Genomic DNA, 14,227 nt, shown 5'->3' on the forward strand with positions numbered 1-14,227 from the left:
TTTAAGTGTCAGCATGTGAAAATCAATCACAATTTAATTTAAGGCAGTGAAATTTCTCTTCTACCCCTCTATCAAGTCAGCTACATACCATCTCTTTTCCCATAAGTGTAATTTCAGTTTCCAAGGTGAAGTTATTTCATAGGAATTCATACGGAGTTCCGGAAGTCCCATTTCCTGGAGAAGTATTATGACAAAAATCATCCTCTGGATGCTCTTTTGGGACCGTTTAACCAAATTGTTAGGTAGTAAATTTGAAACTGAAATTGGTATTACAACCATATAATTCATTTGAACACATCTGTGTGGTGCTCTAGCTTGTTTTATCAGTCTGAAACTCCTTTAAAATCACTAAAGAAAGACTTACTAGCAAAGAATCTAAATTGTAAAGTTTGCTGTAAATGCTAACCCATTAGCAGGACCTTTGTTTGGCCACCTTTTCACATTCCTAGAAGATACATCACAGAGAGAGAGAAGAGGTCAAGCAATTGCTTAAAATCAAAATTCCTCTATAAATTATTGTTGTTCTGTAAAGCATGTCTTATTGTAATAGCTGATAGAAAGATTGCTAATTAATCCTCAAGGAGTGAATGGATATTTGTGAAAAGCTAGCTACATCTTGGGTGAAATCAAGCACTTTTTTACTACTCCAGCCTGTAGTTTTGCAGAAGCGACACAGCTCACAATTTTTCTCTCTTGCTTTTTTCTTTTTTTTTTTCTTTTTGTTTGAGGAGTGTTTCTAAATGCCTCATAAATAACTCATGTTTCTCTGTTTTCCCTTAGAATGACTATAGGAAGCTATCTATGCAATGCAAGGACTTTGTTGTGGGAGTGCTGGACCTGTGCAGAGACACCGAAGAAGTAGAGGCGATTCTCAACGGAGATGTGAACATACATCTGTGCCCTGAGCACCACCGGCCAAGTCTGAGCAGGATTAAACTTGCTATTAAATACGAGGTCAAAAAGGTAAGCTATTTTTCTGGAGTCTCTGGTGGATACATCTTCACATCTAAATTATGCTGCCTTGATATCCCCTGGAAAATAGTAAATTAAAGATAGATTTCTGTGGGATCAAGACTATCTCTAGAATTTTAACGTTTTATGGTCTGATTTGCATTTTTTCACATACTTTGATGTGGAGAAGGGTATTTGCAAAGGACACATTGCAGTAGGTATGGCATTTATTTTATAGTGATAGATATGAATGTATAGATGGCCCAAGGGACTGCCCATAGTGCACAGTGCGTCTTGTGCGGGTCATGACTATGAATCTCTGAAGCCTCCAGCAGAGATCAAAAGTTGTTACCATACCAAACTGAGGGTTTTCCTTCCTGTGGTGTCATTTACATGAAGGTAAGCTATGAACCTAGCGGATGCTGTGGTGTCTTTGGCCACAAATTACAAAAGCAGAGAATTTAGTCCAGATCCTCACCATTCCCAAAACATCTGTCTTGCCTTCAAACTAGATCTGCTTAGACTGGGGAAATAGCTGGACGCTGCAGCCTGAAGGAAATAGACCACATCTCCAGTCTCACCTGTCTGCTCTCAAATGCTCCCTGACCACTCAACTCCAATTCACATCTCATTTTAGTCTCCAAAGACGCTTGTAACTATCAAAAATTTTACCTTTTCTGTAAAAAGAATACATACAAAAAGCAGCAATTTTGTCATAGTCAAGACCCTTTACTGCTGTGTAATGGAAAGTGGTATTTAAATTTTTTTTAAAAAAGAAGTTTTGCAGTTTCTTAATTTGTAAATTTAATGGTTGGACTTGATGATCTTAAAGGCCTTTTCCAACCTAAACCATTCTATTATTCTATGACTTTATACAGAATTGATCAAAACCTCAAAAATACATTTCTGATTAACTTGGGATTTTGATTTTTTTGAAAGCATGTGAATGTAGATAAATATTGATAAAAAGTGATAGATTCCCAGCTTCCACTCTCCTAAAGCTCCAGATCCACATCCTAAGAGTTCGGATTTCCACCAAATCTATGAAACAGAAGGAAGGAAAAAGACTGATTGACTTTCAGAAGTATCATAAACAAACATTCCGCTTTGTGGAAGTATGTTGTGTGAATGGAAAATTTGATTCTGGCAAATCCTAGGCCTGGGTGGTCCCAATTAATTGCTCCTACAATATGCATTGATGGAAACTGGGCTCCTGCTACGGGACTCAAAGAGCATTCCAAATTTTGAAGCTAACATCTGCTCTCTCTTTCCTCTCCCAAGTCCGCCACCTGCTTCAGTTCGCCTCTTGCTTGTGTTGCTGTGCTGGCTGGAGAAGGTCTTTTCCTGTTATGAAAGCCATTAATTAAAGAGAATCTTAAAACTCTTATTTGAAATTAATTACTTTCATGCCGGAGCACATACTGCAGAGCCAAATATTTCCTCCTGCGATGTTGTGTCTCTGCGTCCTTCCATTACCAGAGCTCATCATGACAACGCAGTCCGCTCTCAGTCAGATACGTTTCAGCAAGCTGGGTCAAGCTTAGTTATTGAAGCTGTTGCTTTGGTAACAGGAGGCCAAATTTGCTTCGGTGCTCTTTCAGAAAATGAACTCATCTAAAAGACAATGATGGCATCTCATCAAGGAATAGTCCTCAGTGACCCATGGTCTGAGAATTATCATGAAGTTGGTCAGAAACTCAAGCTTTTTCAGTGCATGAAGTCTTCTCCACTATTTCGCTTGTTTATAATTCTAAATATTTTTGTCATCCTTTAGACACCAGGATGATTAGCCAGAGCTGAATTGCTGTTAGTTGTTGTGTTGCTTTGAGCACATTCATCCTAGCTTAGTCACTTTCAGAGGAACATTTTCTCAATTTCTTATATTTATATATGTTCATTATTTCATGATGCGTAAACGCTGACCTAAAGCATCTGTGGTAGGTCATACACAGTTGATCTTTTTATTTATAAATATCTTCCTACGCCCAGGAAAGCGGAGCATCCCTTCTGGATCACAGCAACCTGTTTCTCACTGATAATAACTGTTAAACTAATTACAGAGCATAAACACCAGTATTTGTCAAGTTCATGTTGACTGCCAGGTTAGCACTTTTCAGAATATTCTTTTCAGCAGGCAATATATGTTTATGTGTAAGATGAGCATTTAACTACTAACTTGAAAGTAAGGTAGTTTCCTTTGTGGGAGGCAGAGACACATTCAGATAAATAGCTTTGGTTATTGGCAGTGACTTATGATAATACACCGATATTTATCACGCTTGCTGAACAAAGAGATTGTGTTATGGTTACACAGTAATGATTTCCTGAAGAGGCAATAGATCTCAGGTACAAGTTTTTTATCCAGCTGAGAGACATTTAGGTTTATGTATAAAAACCCTGTGCTTTGAAATCTCTTTTCATTTTAAGAAAATCCTGTAACAGAGAGGGGTGAGATGGAGGGCAAATTATTATACATATTTAATAAACCAGTTCTTAGGTAGATTACACACATTTTAAGTCACTTTTTCAGAGCCAATGCAATGGCTCATAGGCATAAGCGAGATCGCCTATGGCCCCCCAGATGCGAAAGGCAGATGGAGGTAAGCCCACCCAGTGACTTCCCACCCACAGCACCCAAATGCCCAAGCCCCATCACTTGCTCTGACAGTGCTGTCCAGGCCAAGCCCAGATGCCTCAGACATGGGTGGCTGTAACTCACCCAGAAACTGTCCCAGGGATGTGGAGATTTTTCCAGTCTTTTAACTGCACTCTAGAACTGGAATGACACAGAAATAGTGGATTTGGCAGGGTAGGACTAATGAAGGGACTACAGCTGTGCCTGCCACTTCTGCTACCAAAACCTCCCCACCTTTATCATTAGCATCAATATTCAGATGGTCAATTTTGTATTATCCAGCTCAGCAAGCTCTAGATGAGCCAAAGAAATAAAGATGTGCTAAGTTAAATGAGTGTAGAGCTCCTGAAATATTTTATATTCGTTCTTTCCCATGAACAGAAAGAAGAATCTTAGACAAGACAACTTGGAGCGTTTCATAATGGTCCTAGAAAATAAAATGTTAGTTGTTACGGGGTTTTTAAAAATTAAGTTACTATTCAGACTAAATATATGTATTTGCATCTAAAATTTTAAGAAATACTTTATTTAAAAAAAAAAATTTCTACCATTAGCTTCTTAATTCACATTTCCATATTAGTACTCTACGTGCTTACAGTAGGCTTTCTTTGATGAAAATCTGCAGAGAACAATTTATACTGAAAAATATTATTTAATATCCATTATTTTACTTTTACAGCTGCTGATGCAATCTGCATTTTATCACCCTTTTATTTCCAGAGTCTGGGAAAAATGACAAGGGCTCCCATCCTCAGGCAGGGTAGCAGTTGCATCTGTAGACCTTCATCAGGCCTTTGCACAACTTTTAAAACCTTTCTTGTTCTTTTAAACTTCTCTGTTACTTCATCATCCTCACACAGTGCAGTCACCACAACCATAGTGTCTAAGAATGGCATTTTTCTTTAATTGTAGCAGCTGGTCTACCAGCTTCTCCTATCCCCTGCCCAGTTCACAGCCCTCATGGAGTCGTCCTCCCCCTCGAAGGCCAAGTGGAGGCAGAGACAGCGGAATTTAGAAACCGAGAATCATCACATTGAGTTTGATGGATTTAAACCAACCCTGCCATCTTTTGTCTTTTTGTTCCTGTGTGCCCATCTGAAGATTTTAGGGATGCAATTGATGCTACACATACAGTTTAAATTATAAGTGTGTCCTGGTTTCTACTAGGACAGAGTTAATGTTCATCTGAGCTGGGAGAGGAGCTGGAGCTGGTGGCACCTGTGGCTGGGGGACACAGCTGGGGTAGGTCACTAATTAGCCAACAGCTGGGCTAGTTTGCCAAATTAGCCCAAGGGCTGTTCCACACCATGTGACATCATACTCAGTGTATAAAGTGGGGATGGTGCTGAGGGGCAAGTTTTGCTACCTGGAAGGGAGCCAGGCATCAGGATCCACTGTGAGCTATCGTATTGTAAATTGCATCCTTAAGTATTTTCTGTTATTGGTTTTGTTTTCCATATCTGTTTTCTCTTCCTCTGCTGTTCTGCTAAATTGTTTCTATCATAATCCATGAGTTTTGCCTTTCTTTCTTCCCTGATTCTCCTCCCCATCCCACTGCAGGGGCAGTGAGAGGGGGAGTGAGCAAGTGACTGCATGGTGTTTTAGCTGAGTGGTGCTAAACCACAACAAGGTGGTCAGAGTCCAACCACTATTCAGGGAAATGACAAAATTAAAAACAGCATGAAGGTGAAACAGGAATTATTTAGGTTGGATGTTTCTGGTGGATTACAGCAAAAAGTGGCTTGAGTTGCTAAATTGGAGTTCCGGTCCAAGGAAAGAAAATAAAACCCATCTTGAGCTTCTTGAGTCCAGGGTACTCTCAGTTGTTTTTCATTCGGACTTACAACATCTAAATGACAGCTTACTTTGTGTTCTTGGCTGAAAACTGCAGAATAATGTTTTTTCTTTTCTTGAAACAATTAAACAATTTTGTTTCCAATCAGATACTGGAAATACAAGGGTAACAGGGATTTCCCTGTGTGTGAACTCATTTCTAATTAAGTCAGAGTGTGATTTTTGCCTGTGAGAGGCACAGGTACAGAGGCTGGGACAGCTCTGTCTTGGACTCTGCCCTTGGACGACCAGCAGCAAGAAAGTGCAGTTTTTGCTGTACCACAACAAAACCTCTTTTTCGTTTGTTTGTTTTAGTTTTACTGGTGCATATCAGCTTTACAGAGCCCTTCACAGTTTCTGTTCTCTTTTTTTGCCTTTTTGTCTGTTCTGCTATGCTCCCTCCTTGTCATCCTTTAATGTTGGCAGGGGGTTTATGTGTCGACATTTACCTTTAGGACTAAAGCTGTTACTTCTCTGTAGGAAGTGACATTCATTCTCCTTCTTTCCCAATGTCAGAATTATCGTTGCTGTATTTTTAATTGCAAATGTTGAGAGCCCACCTCTGTCTTTTCAGCAGCTCAGTTCATGGCTATCACAAAGCCACAGCACCTCTCTTTTTCACGAGTTTTAATTCAATTAACAGCAAGACACACAAATTGAGTTTGAAAAAAGAAAATAATAAGAATTAAACAGAACACCAGATGGCTGTGTAAATCCTATTTAATAGAGAGCTGGAACAGGAACTTTTCTTGTAACTGTATTATTAATAATTAACATATGGAGGATGCTCTGAACAGAATACTTATGGCTGCATTAGATTATAATTTTTCACTGCATTGGTCACGCGACTCAGGTACTCAAGGGCACAAAAAGTCCCATCTCTTGTCAACCACTGCAACAACCTGTGCTCCCCATTCGTTTGCTCAGAGGATGTGATTTTACCCTGCACAATATCTTGGGCACGAAACACCTTCCAGGGCCCTTCTCACAATTGAATGTGGCCCCACCTGCAGCATTTCCACTCTTCATGGGAGCGGAAGGTTGGTCCCTGAATGGGCCAAAGAACTGTCCCTGCTCCTTCTGAGGAGACAGCTCTGCCCCTGCAAATTCCTGCGATGCCATGCCCTGGGGAGGGAATGTTGCAGGAGAAAAGGCGGAGAGAGCATGCTGCGGCACACCGCCTCGCACGCAGCCTGGGCAGGAACCTTAACGCAGATAGAAAACTACGCTTTGGTAACCCAAATGAAATGTGTCTGCTCCACAGTTTTCAGAGCTGTGCAGGTCACAGCAAATCTCTCTTGTCGCTGGTTGTCCTTCTTTGGAACAAAATTAAGTTTAGGAATTTCCCACGGGACAAGCATTGATCTTTCTGTACCTCACTGGTTGTAATGTCAACAGATATGGCTTGAGGCAGGGCAGGGCTATGTTTTACCATCTAAATGTGGAGCCTCAAGGAGGAGAACTTCTCAGGAAAAAAAGACTTTCAGGAAGTTGGCTTTTTGCTTTTGTTTCTGTAATCCCTGGTTAATTTTTTTCCCCGATCTTTAGTTTTAGGAATATTTAACTGAGGTCTTGTGGAGTCGTTGATGGCTTGAACTGTAGTGGTGGTGGGATGAGAAGTACCTCTTGTCTCCACCACTGGACAGTCAGTTGATACTATGTAAACATAATTTAATTTCTGTGTGAACAGAATAAACACTGTGGTCATTCCGGACTCTTAAGCTTATCCATGTAATTTTTCTTTTTACATTTTTAATTGCCTATTACAGATATTTTGTCAGAGATTGGAAAGGGAAGGAGTTACTTCCCTTCTTCACAGAAAGTGTTTCTATGTCTTTGAGTATTTTGTTAGCAAGGTTCCTTCCTCCCACTAAAATCTGTAGTTCTGATTATTTCCTTTTGCCCAGATGTTTTAATTTCTTTTCTTTTCCAAGATGAATCTCATTTTATTATTTCCTGCCCATACACCCATCCTCTCAAGGCTTGAATGAATCATTTCTCCATCCCAAGTAGCGTTTGCAATATTCCCAATTTACTGTAATATGCAGACTTAATTATTTTCACTTGCAAAGTGCCATAGGGTCTTAGAAGTCCATCAAGATATTGACACGAGCACATTGGAACACATCAAATCCATTGCATGGATGCCCATCACAGATGAAAGGACTTAAAATTATCTTTATTAATAATAAAATTCTCTCAGAAAAGAGCAATTAATATGACCTGCTACAATCTTGACCTTAATTGCCCCCAATTTTGGCTTCATCTATCTGCCCATAGGCGGTAGACCTGCTAATGCGTATTTTCAATGGAAAGTCAGATGAGCATGAGTACAACCCTTCAAAAAAATCAAAAAGTTTCAGTATTTCAAGTCACTGAGGGAACTTTCCTAAGTTGTGTTCGAATTTGGGTGTCTGCATGGATACTAACTCAGGGTGTAGCTCTCCTATGCGGGGTTCTTGTCAGACATCTGTAGATGTCTACATTTGAGTATGTTTTTGGGACTCTACACCTCATGCTGAGAGTCTTATCCTACGAGGGAGTATTTCTCTCCATCAGCTCACTGGGAGTGAAGCCACCTATACCAGAGGTGGCTGAATTTGAGCACGAGCCCACTCTTTCCTCACCACATAGCCAAGAGAAAAGTTTACTGATTCTCCTGGGAGAGGAAGAGGCTATAGCATTTTAAAGTTCTCTTTCTGTGCCCACTGTGGTTGTTTTGTTTATAGATACCAAAGGGAGCTTGTTGTTTGGTAGCTTTTTATTGTGGCATGTTTTCAGACGAATAATTAAATAATAAGGATTTCCAATTGGTTTTGATTCTGCATAGATATGAAAACTCTGGAATGTTAGAGGCTGAGACTTCCAATTCATTTGCTTGTTGCCAGATAAACAATTCAGCAATAAGATTTATTCATACATGTAAAAAGAGGAGAAACAAGACACTAGCAACAAATCTCTTCAGAAAACATGTCACCCTCTAGAATATCAAGCTGAAGTTTGCTCAAGAGCCAACTACCTTGTTCAGTACCCTACAGAAGAACGCTAAGCACAAAAAGAAAGCCTCTACCCTTGTCTCAGGGAAGTGAAATTATAAAGAAACTTTAGGCAGAACAAGGTTTGAACAGAACAAATTAAAGAATTTGTACAAACTCTATATTTTCTAGTTATACACCTCAAATATATCAGCCTTAATTTTATATAACATGAACTGAACATGTTACAGAACAAAAAAATCCCCCTCCGCTGTTAAGGGGATAATTAATTCTGTGTTTTCACTCAGCACTGGAGCGCATTTATGTTAACAGGCGAATTGCGTTTGAAATGGTCCTGGCAGTTTTATTTGCCCCATTATTTTTGTTTTCTGTTAGACTAATCTGTTTTTATTGGGTTTTATTTTGTGCCTGCTCACCATTCTGGTGTATGGTCAGATCCTGTTTCCATCCACGTTGCTCATTCTAATGGGACCACGCTGTCTCCTCTCCAGAGCTGCGCCCCATGGGTGTTTTGGGGCAATGACACAAACATTGGGGTGCTGGGATGACCTTCCCTGCCTTGGTTCTGTCTTCTTGTCACCTCTGCAAAGTGAGATCCCAGTCCTCTTAGTGTACTCACTGATTTAGCAGAGAGCAGAAGATCTATCCCAACAAATACGCTTTTTTTTTATAGGGCAGACTGAGTCACAGGAAAGAGATGTGGTTGTAAACTGTAGCTATGCTAAGGTTTTAAGTGTTCAAAATCAGAATTTTGGATTAGATAACTCGGGTCAACCAGCAAGTAGATCCGGATATTTGGTTTCCACAAAAATGAGGAATATGTGAGCATCTTGGGATTTGATGCAGGGAAGTATTTTCCCACTGCCAAATGGCTCTAATACGAAATATAATTTGATTCCAAAAGTGCATGTCTAAGGTTTTATGAAAGGTGTAATTTATTACTAAAACTTTAATAAGTGCTTCTGGGTTTATACCTTAGAGGTAACTCAGAGAATGATGTTGCACAAGCTGGGTTGTTTTTTTTTTTTTCCCCTGGTAATTCCAGCTCATCTGGTCTCTGCCTACAAATATAAAGCTCTTCCCTTTGCTACCAGGTTTATAAATGCTGATGTTAGACTCCAGACATCAGGTCTGAATATTCACCCAGACTGTCATAAAGATCCTCGACAGGATGAGCGAGAACCTCATGAATATGTGTGTGATGCCATTAGACAGTCAAATGAACCCCAGGGAGAGACGGGAAGCTGCAGAAATCCTCGGAGTAGGGACATTTCCTTGTTTCATCTTCTCTGTGTGTGTCTGCAGCAACTGCCGTATCTCAGAGGAGCTTTTCTCATGCAGTGTTTATTTTTATGCTATGGTCAGATCCCTTTGAGACAAATACTGATCAATTGAATTTTCTTTCATACAAATTGAACAGAGTTCCATGAAATTCTTTTTTGCTTCTGGATGAAGAAATTTGGACCTGCTGATTTCCCCTCCTTTGTAAGGTTACTGTGCTGCAAAGAGTTTTAAAAACTGGGCCTGTGGCCATGGATAGAATTTAACTAGAATTAGAGCAAGTCCCTTTTGTGAAAAGGTCACAGTCTCACAGCATGGATGTTTGGATTGGAACTTTACTTATTATTTTTAATTCATAAATAATAGGGCAAGCAGTTTTCTATTTCTTTCTACAGTTTTACTTGCACTCCTTATCAGGCACAACAGCAAACACTGAGCCAAGTTCCAGCCATATTTGCCCTCTGACAACCTCATTTGTCATAGTTTAATAGCACAAGCACTTGCTAAAGGCAGATTTTTTTTTCCACACTCCACATCATTAAATAAATGTGTTATATCCCATCAGCTTCTGTTAAGGTGTTTCAGAACAGTTTCTTCAAAACAAAGGGCTCTTTGTTCACTTGGAGGCTCACAGAACAGAGTACAAGGTGACGATAAGAAAAGGTGCATGCCTATATTGCCCTTCTCCTGTACGATGTGTTTTCTAGCAAGCTTCAGTAATTTCCACTGAGCTCTGCCCTCTCCTACTCTGCATCAGGTGAAATGACTCTGCAGGCAGGTGGGTCTTTCACCAGATCAAAACTGTTCTGACATATTTTTCAAGTTCATTTGGATTTTTTTTCCCCCCCAAAAAAAGTTTATTTCAGTTCAAGCAAAATATTTTATTCATTATAAATCCAGATTCTTTACTTAGGCTTCAAGACTTAAAAATACTTAAAACATTGAAGGAATCCTCAAAAGTGAAAAGTGGTTTAAAAGCAAAGTAATTATGTTTTGGTGTAACATTTTTCATTGCTTCTTTCATATGCCATGTGCATGTGGGCATGTCTTTAATTCACCTGATCCTCTTTAGTGAAACAGCAGTATAACTTCTACCCTTTGGGGGACAGCAGTAATATCCTGCTTCCACCTTTCCCTGCATTTCTTCCACCCCTGTTGATGTTTGCTGATACTCCCAGCAAACCTACAGCAACCTACTGAAGAAGCATAATTTCATATCTCCTTTGATGAGAGTTTTGCTGGGAGAAACATGACATTGCCTACACGGAGTCAGAGAGGGGCAAGCCCAGCTCTCCATACCTCCTCACGCCGGTTTTGCCGAAGCATGGCATGCATGCAGAGCAAATGCCAGCTCAGCTTCCAGACCAGGGCTGGCTTTGATCCTGCTGGGATGGGAGCACTGGCACGAAGAACTCAGCTCAGGCTGTGTTTGTCTGTGAGATGTGTTGTATAGTCTTGTCCTGTGACAGGACTAGGGGTAATGGTTTCAAAATAGAGGGAGACGGATTTATAATAGAGACAAGGAAAACATTTTTTACACTGAGGATGGTGGCACACTGGCCCAGGTTGCCCAGAGAGGTGGTGGATGCCCCATCCCTGGAAACATTCCAGGCCAGGTTGGCCGGGGCTCTGAGCAACCTGATCTGGTTGGGGATGTCCCTGCCCCTTGCAGGGTGATGATTGACTCAAATGACTTCTCAAAACAGTTTTGACTTTTTTTTTTTTTTTTTTTTTGCTGGGATCTCTGGCGTTTGAAGAATTGTGCACCCAACCAGGGGCTCCTGTCAGCAGGTGCTGCAGCTCAGCGCGTTGATCAATACGCGCTAGCAGAGGCAATGAGCTACACCAAAAGACAAATGTTTAATATGAACTCAGAAAGGTTGTTCGAAGGGCATGAACACAGCTATGTGATGGAAAGAAAAACGGCTCGTTCCTGCCCCTGCCAGTGCCTCTTGACATTACCAACATTCTCCTGAAAATCCATTCATGGAGCTCCTTTTCTGGCTCTCACTCACTGATTAAACACGCTGCTGCTCACCTAAATTGCAGCTTTTGTTTGCTGAGGTTTGCCAGATTTCATTACAAGGCTTACAGCAAAGGGATGAGCTGGAGAGGACACAGCAGGAGTATCTCTGTGAAAGCAGGATATTAAACCCATGAGTTTACATCGTTAGTTCTGACATGCACGTTTTTTAAGTGTGTTCACTGTTTCACCAGTGAGTTTTTTTTCTGCCCACCTCAGCCCCTGGCTATTTAGCGTGGGATGCATTAGCAAAGCAAGATGATCCTGTCTGAGCGGTTAATTCCTTTGCCTCAGTGGTAGATTCCTGCACTCATAAGGGAATGAGAATTATTTCAGTAATAAAAGAGATACTGGAGTTTTTCTGCATGATTAAATCCAATCAGCTGAGGCTGACCTCTGCCTTTTACCTGTGTTGCCGTAAGTTCCTTAATTTCTACTGACAGCATTTTTCTGTCCAAGATAGCAATCTTTTTTTTTTTTTTTTTCCCTCCTTATTTTTTCCTGTTTGATGTGTGAGCATTGCCTGACACTCTCAAGAATTTCCTATCTTCTTTTTTTTTTTTTACACCTGGCTGTAGCTTATCTCTTAGGTGCCACAGGATAGGAGAGATGCCCTTCAGGTAGGGACCCCTGTTACAGGGGTTTAAGCAGCACCTGAGGCAACCCCAGTGCTAACTCTGAACAGCACCAGTAACCAGCATCCTCATCATAGGCTCTTTCTCGGTCCAATAAAATAGAAAATAAAAAATGAAAGTCTCTCTATTACAGTGTTTTCTATCAGAAGTAACTTCCTACATGGTTATGGAGCTATAAAGGAACCTTATTGTCTCCATAGTGAAACACATGGATTTTTTTATCAAGTATAGTAACAGAAAACCTCACTCCCTCATGAGAGCTGTAAAGTGCTTTCTCACAATGCGTATGCATGATAAGGTACAAAAAAGGGCTGTCACACATCAAATTAGATAGCAGCGTGGGAAAGTTAGTGTTCAATGTGGTATCCACAGCGGTCTGTAAAACAGTCTCTATTTCTATGTGTAAAATAGTTCCTTTGGGCCCTTTCAATTCCTACTGAAGGCTTTGAGAGATTTTTTTTCTGTATTGTAGTCAAATATTCATCTCGCTCATTTAATCCTCTGTGGCACAGAAAAATGGTTTTTGGAGGTTTTCCTGTGTCTTTCAGTGGCTCTCAAAAATGCCACCTTGGCAGTTTTGTTATTTGAGTTTGCTCTTCAGATTGATGTGTGATTTTATTTTTTTTTTTAATGTTGATTTAACTTAAAAAAAAAATGTATAACTGGTAGGCTGGAAGCAAGTATAATTTTTTTTCCTAAATCACAGATTTGAATACTATAAGGAAAAAACACCTCTATCACCTCCATCCATGGAGGTCCCATGTGCCAAGCTGCCACCATGGTTTCTGAGTGCAAAAGCGCTGGAAAGCATTTTGCTTGAGCTCCCAGATCCTGATGCATCAGCTTTATCAGCTCTGCCCATGAGATAAAGCACCTAATGTTTTTAAACAGCTCTTTTTGGAGCCACACAATCCCCTCCCCTGCCAGCGCTTCCATTTCAATCAGCGACCTCCTGCCCTTCTGCGCAGCCCCGGCTGCGCTGGTGTTGCTGCAATGCTTTCTGCCTTTCTCTTCTTCTGGGATGCAGCACACGAGCAGCCACAGTTTGCTCCTAAAAGCCTCCTAGCTTCATTTTCCAGTGCTGAAGAAAGGGAAATAGCGTTTAATGGGAATTTGAAAAAGTATTGCAGCATTAAGGCCTCTGAAAATCTCTGTGCTGTATCCCCGTTACTCGTTACACTTTGAAGCACTCTGCCTTGATGCTTTTGTCTCTGTTCTTTTCTGTGCCTGTGACACTAAGCAAAGCAGTAGTGTAATCTTTAACTTGGTGTCAGAGCCCATTCTGAGAGAAGAGAGAAAGTTAAATGGCTCTGTAATGTCTCTGATGAGATCTAAAGTCAAAGTCTGAAATTTTGAAGGAGTTTGGCATTGTCCAGCAGTCACTGTGTATTTCATTAATATCTGATGGAGCAAACATAATGAAAAACTGTACTGCTTGCTGTAAGTAAATAACAAATCAAAACTCATTCATGCTCTTATCTTTCTTATCTTGGTCTTATTTTTCCCTCATTTTTCTAATAAGCAGAGTAAGATTAATACCATCAAGGCTCTATGGCGTGGTGCCAGCCTTTATTGCCTTGTATAAAATAAATTGTTCCAATGAACTGGTTTTTATGGCAATTCATTCTCAATTTTCCTTTATTTTTATTTTCATTGTAGCTCTTCCCAGATAGAGTGAAACAACGAACAGATTAAAGTGTCTGATGAATTCTCTGAAATGCCAACCACCCAAAGTCTTTGACTGTCTCACTGCTAAGGACAATTGAATTTCTTTGTCTCGATCAATTCTCATAACGCGGTGAACAATTACAGGAGCAGGAGGAAGCCTGGCTGTTGCTTTGGCCCTTCATCTCAGAAGTCTGCACATCTACCA

At 40.4% G+C, this 14,227-nt stretch overlaps 1 protein-coding gene across 2 annotated transcripts in view; it reads left to right on the top strand.

Moving 5' to 3' along the window:
• TRPC7 (transient receptor potential cation channel subfamily C member 7) overlaps positions 1-14,227 on the top strand; it is a 68,808-nt gene that overhangs the window by 20,537 nt on the left and 34,044 nt on the right. For both annotated transcript variants that reach the window (XM_086758811.1, XM_086758812.1), the window contains exon 2: positions 781-963. In XM_086758811.1, the coding sequence (XP_086614937.1) occupies positions 781-963 (183 nt within the window). The remainder of the gene's footprint in view (positions 1-780; positions 964-14,227) is intronic.

This window comes from Chlamydotis macqueenii, chromosome 14 (assembly GCF_036417535.1).
Source record: "Chlamydotis macqueenii isolate bChlMac1 chromosome 14, bChlMac1.mat, whole genome shotgun sequence".
In the NCBI taxonomy this organism is placed as follows: Eukaryota; Metazoa; Chordata; class Aves; order Otidiformes; family Otididae; genus Chlamydotis; species Chlamydotis macqueenii.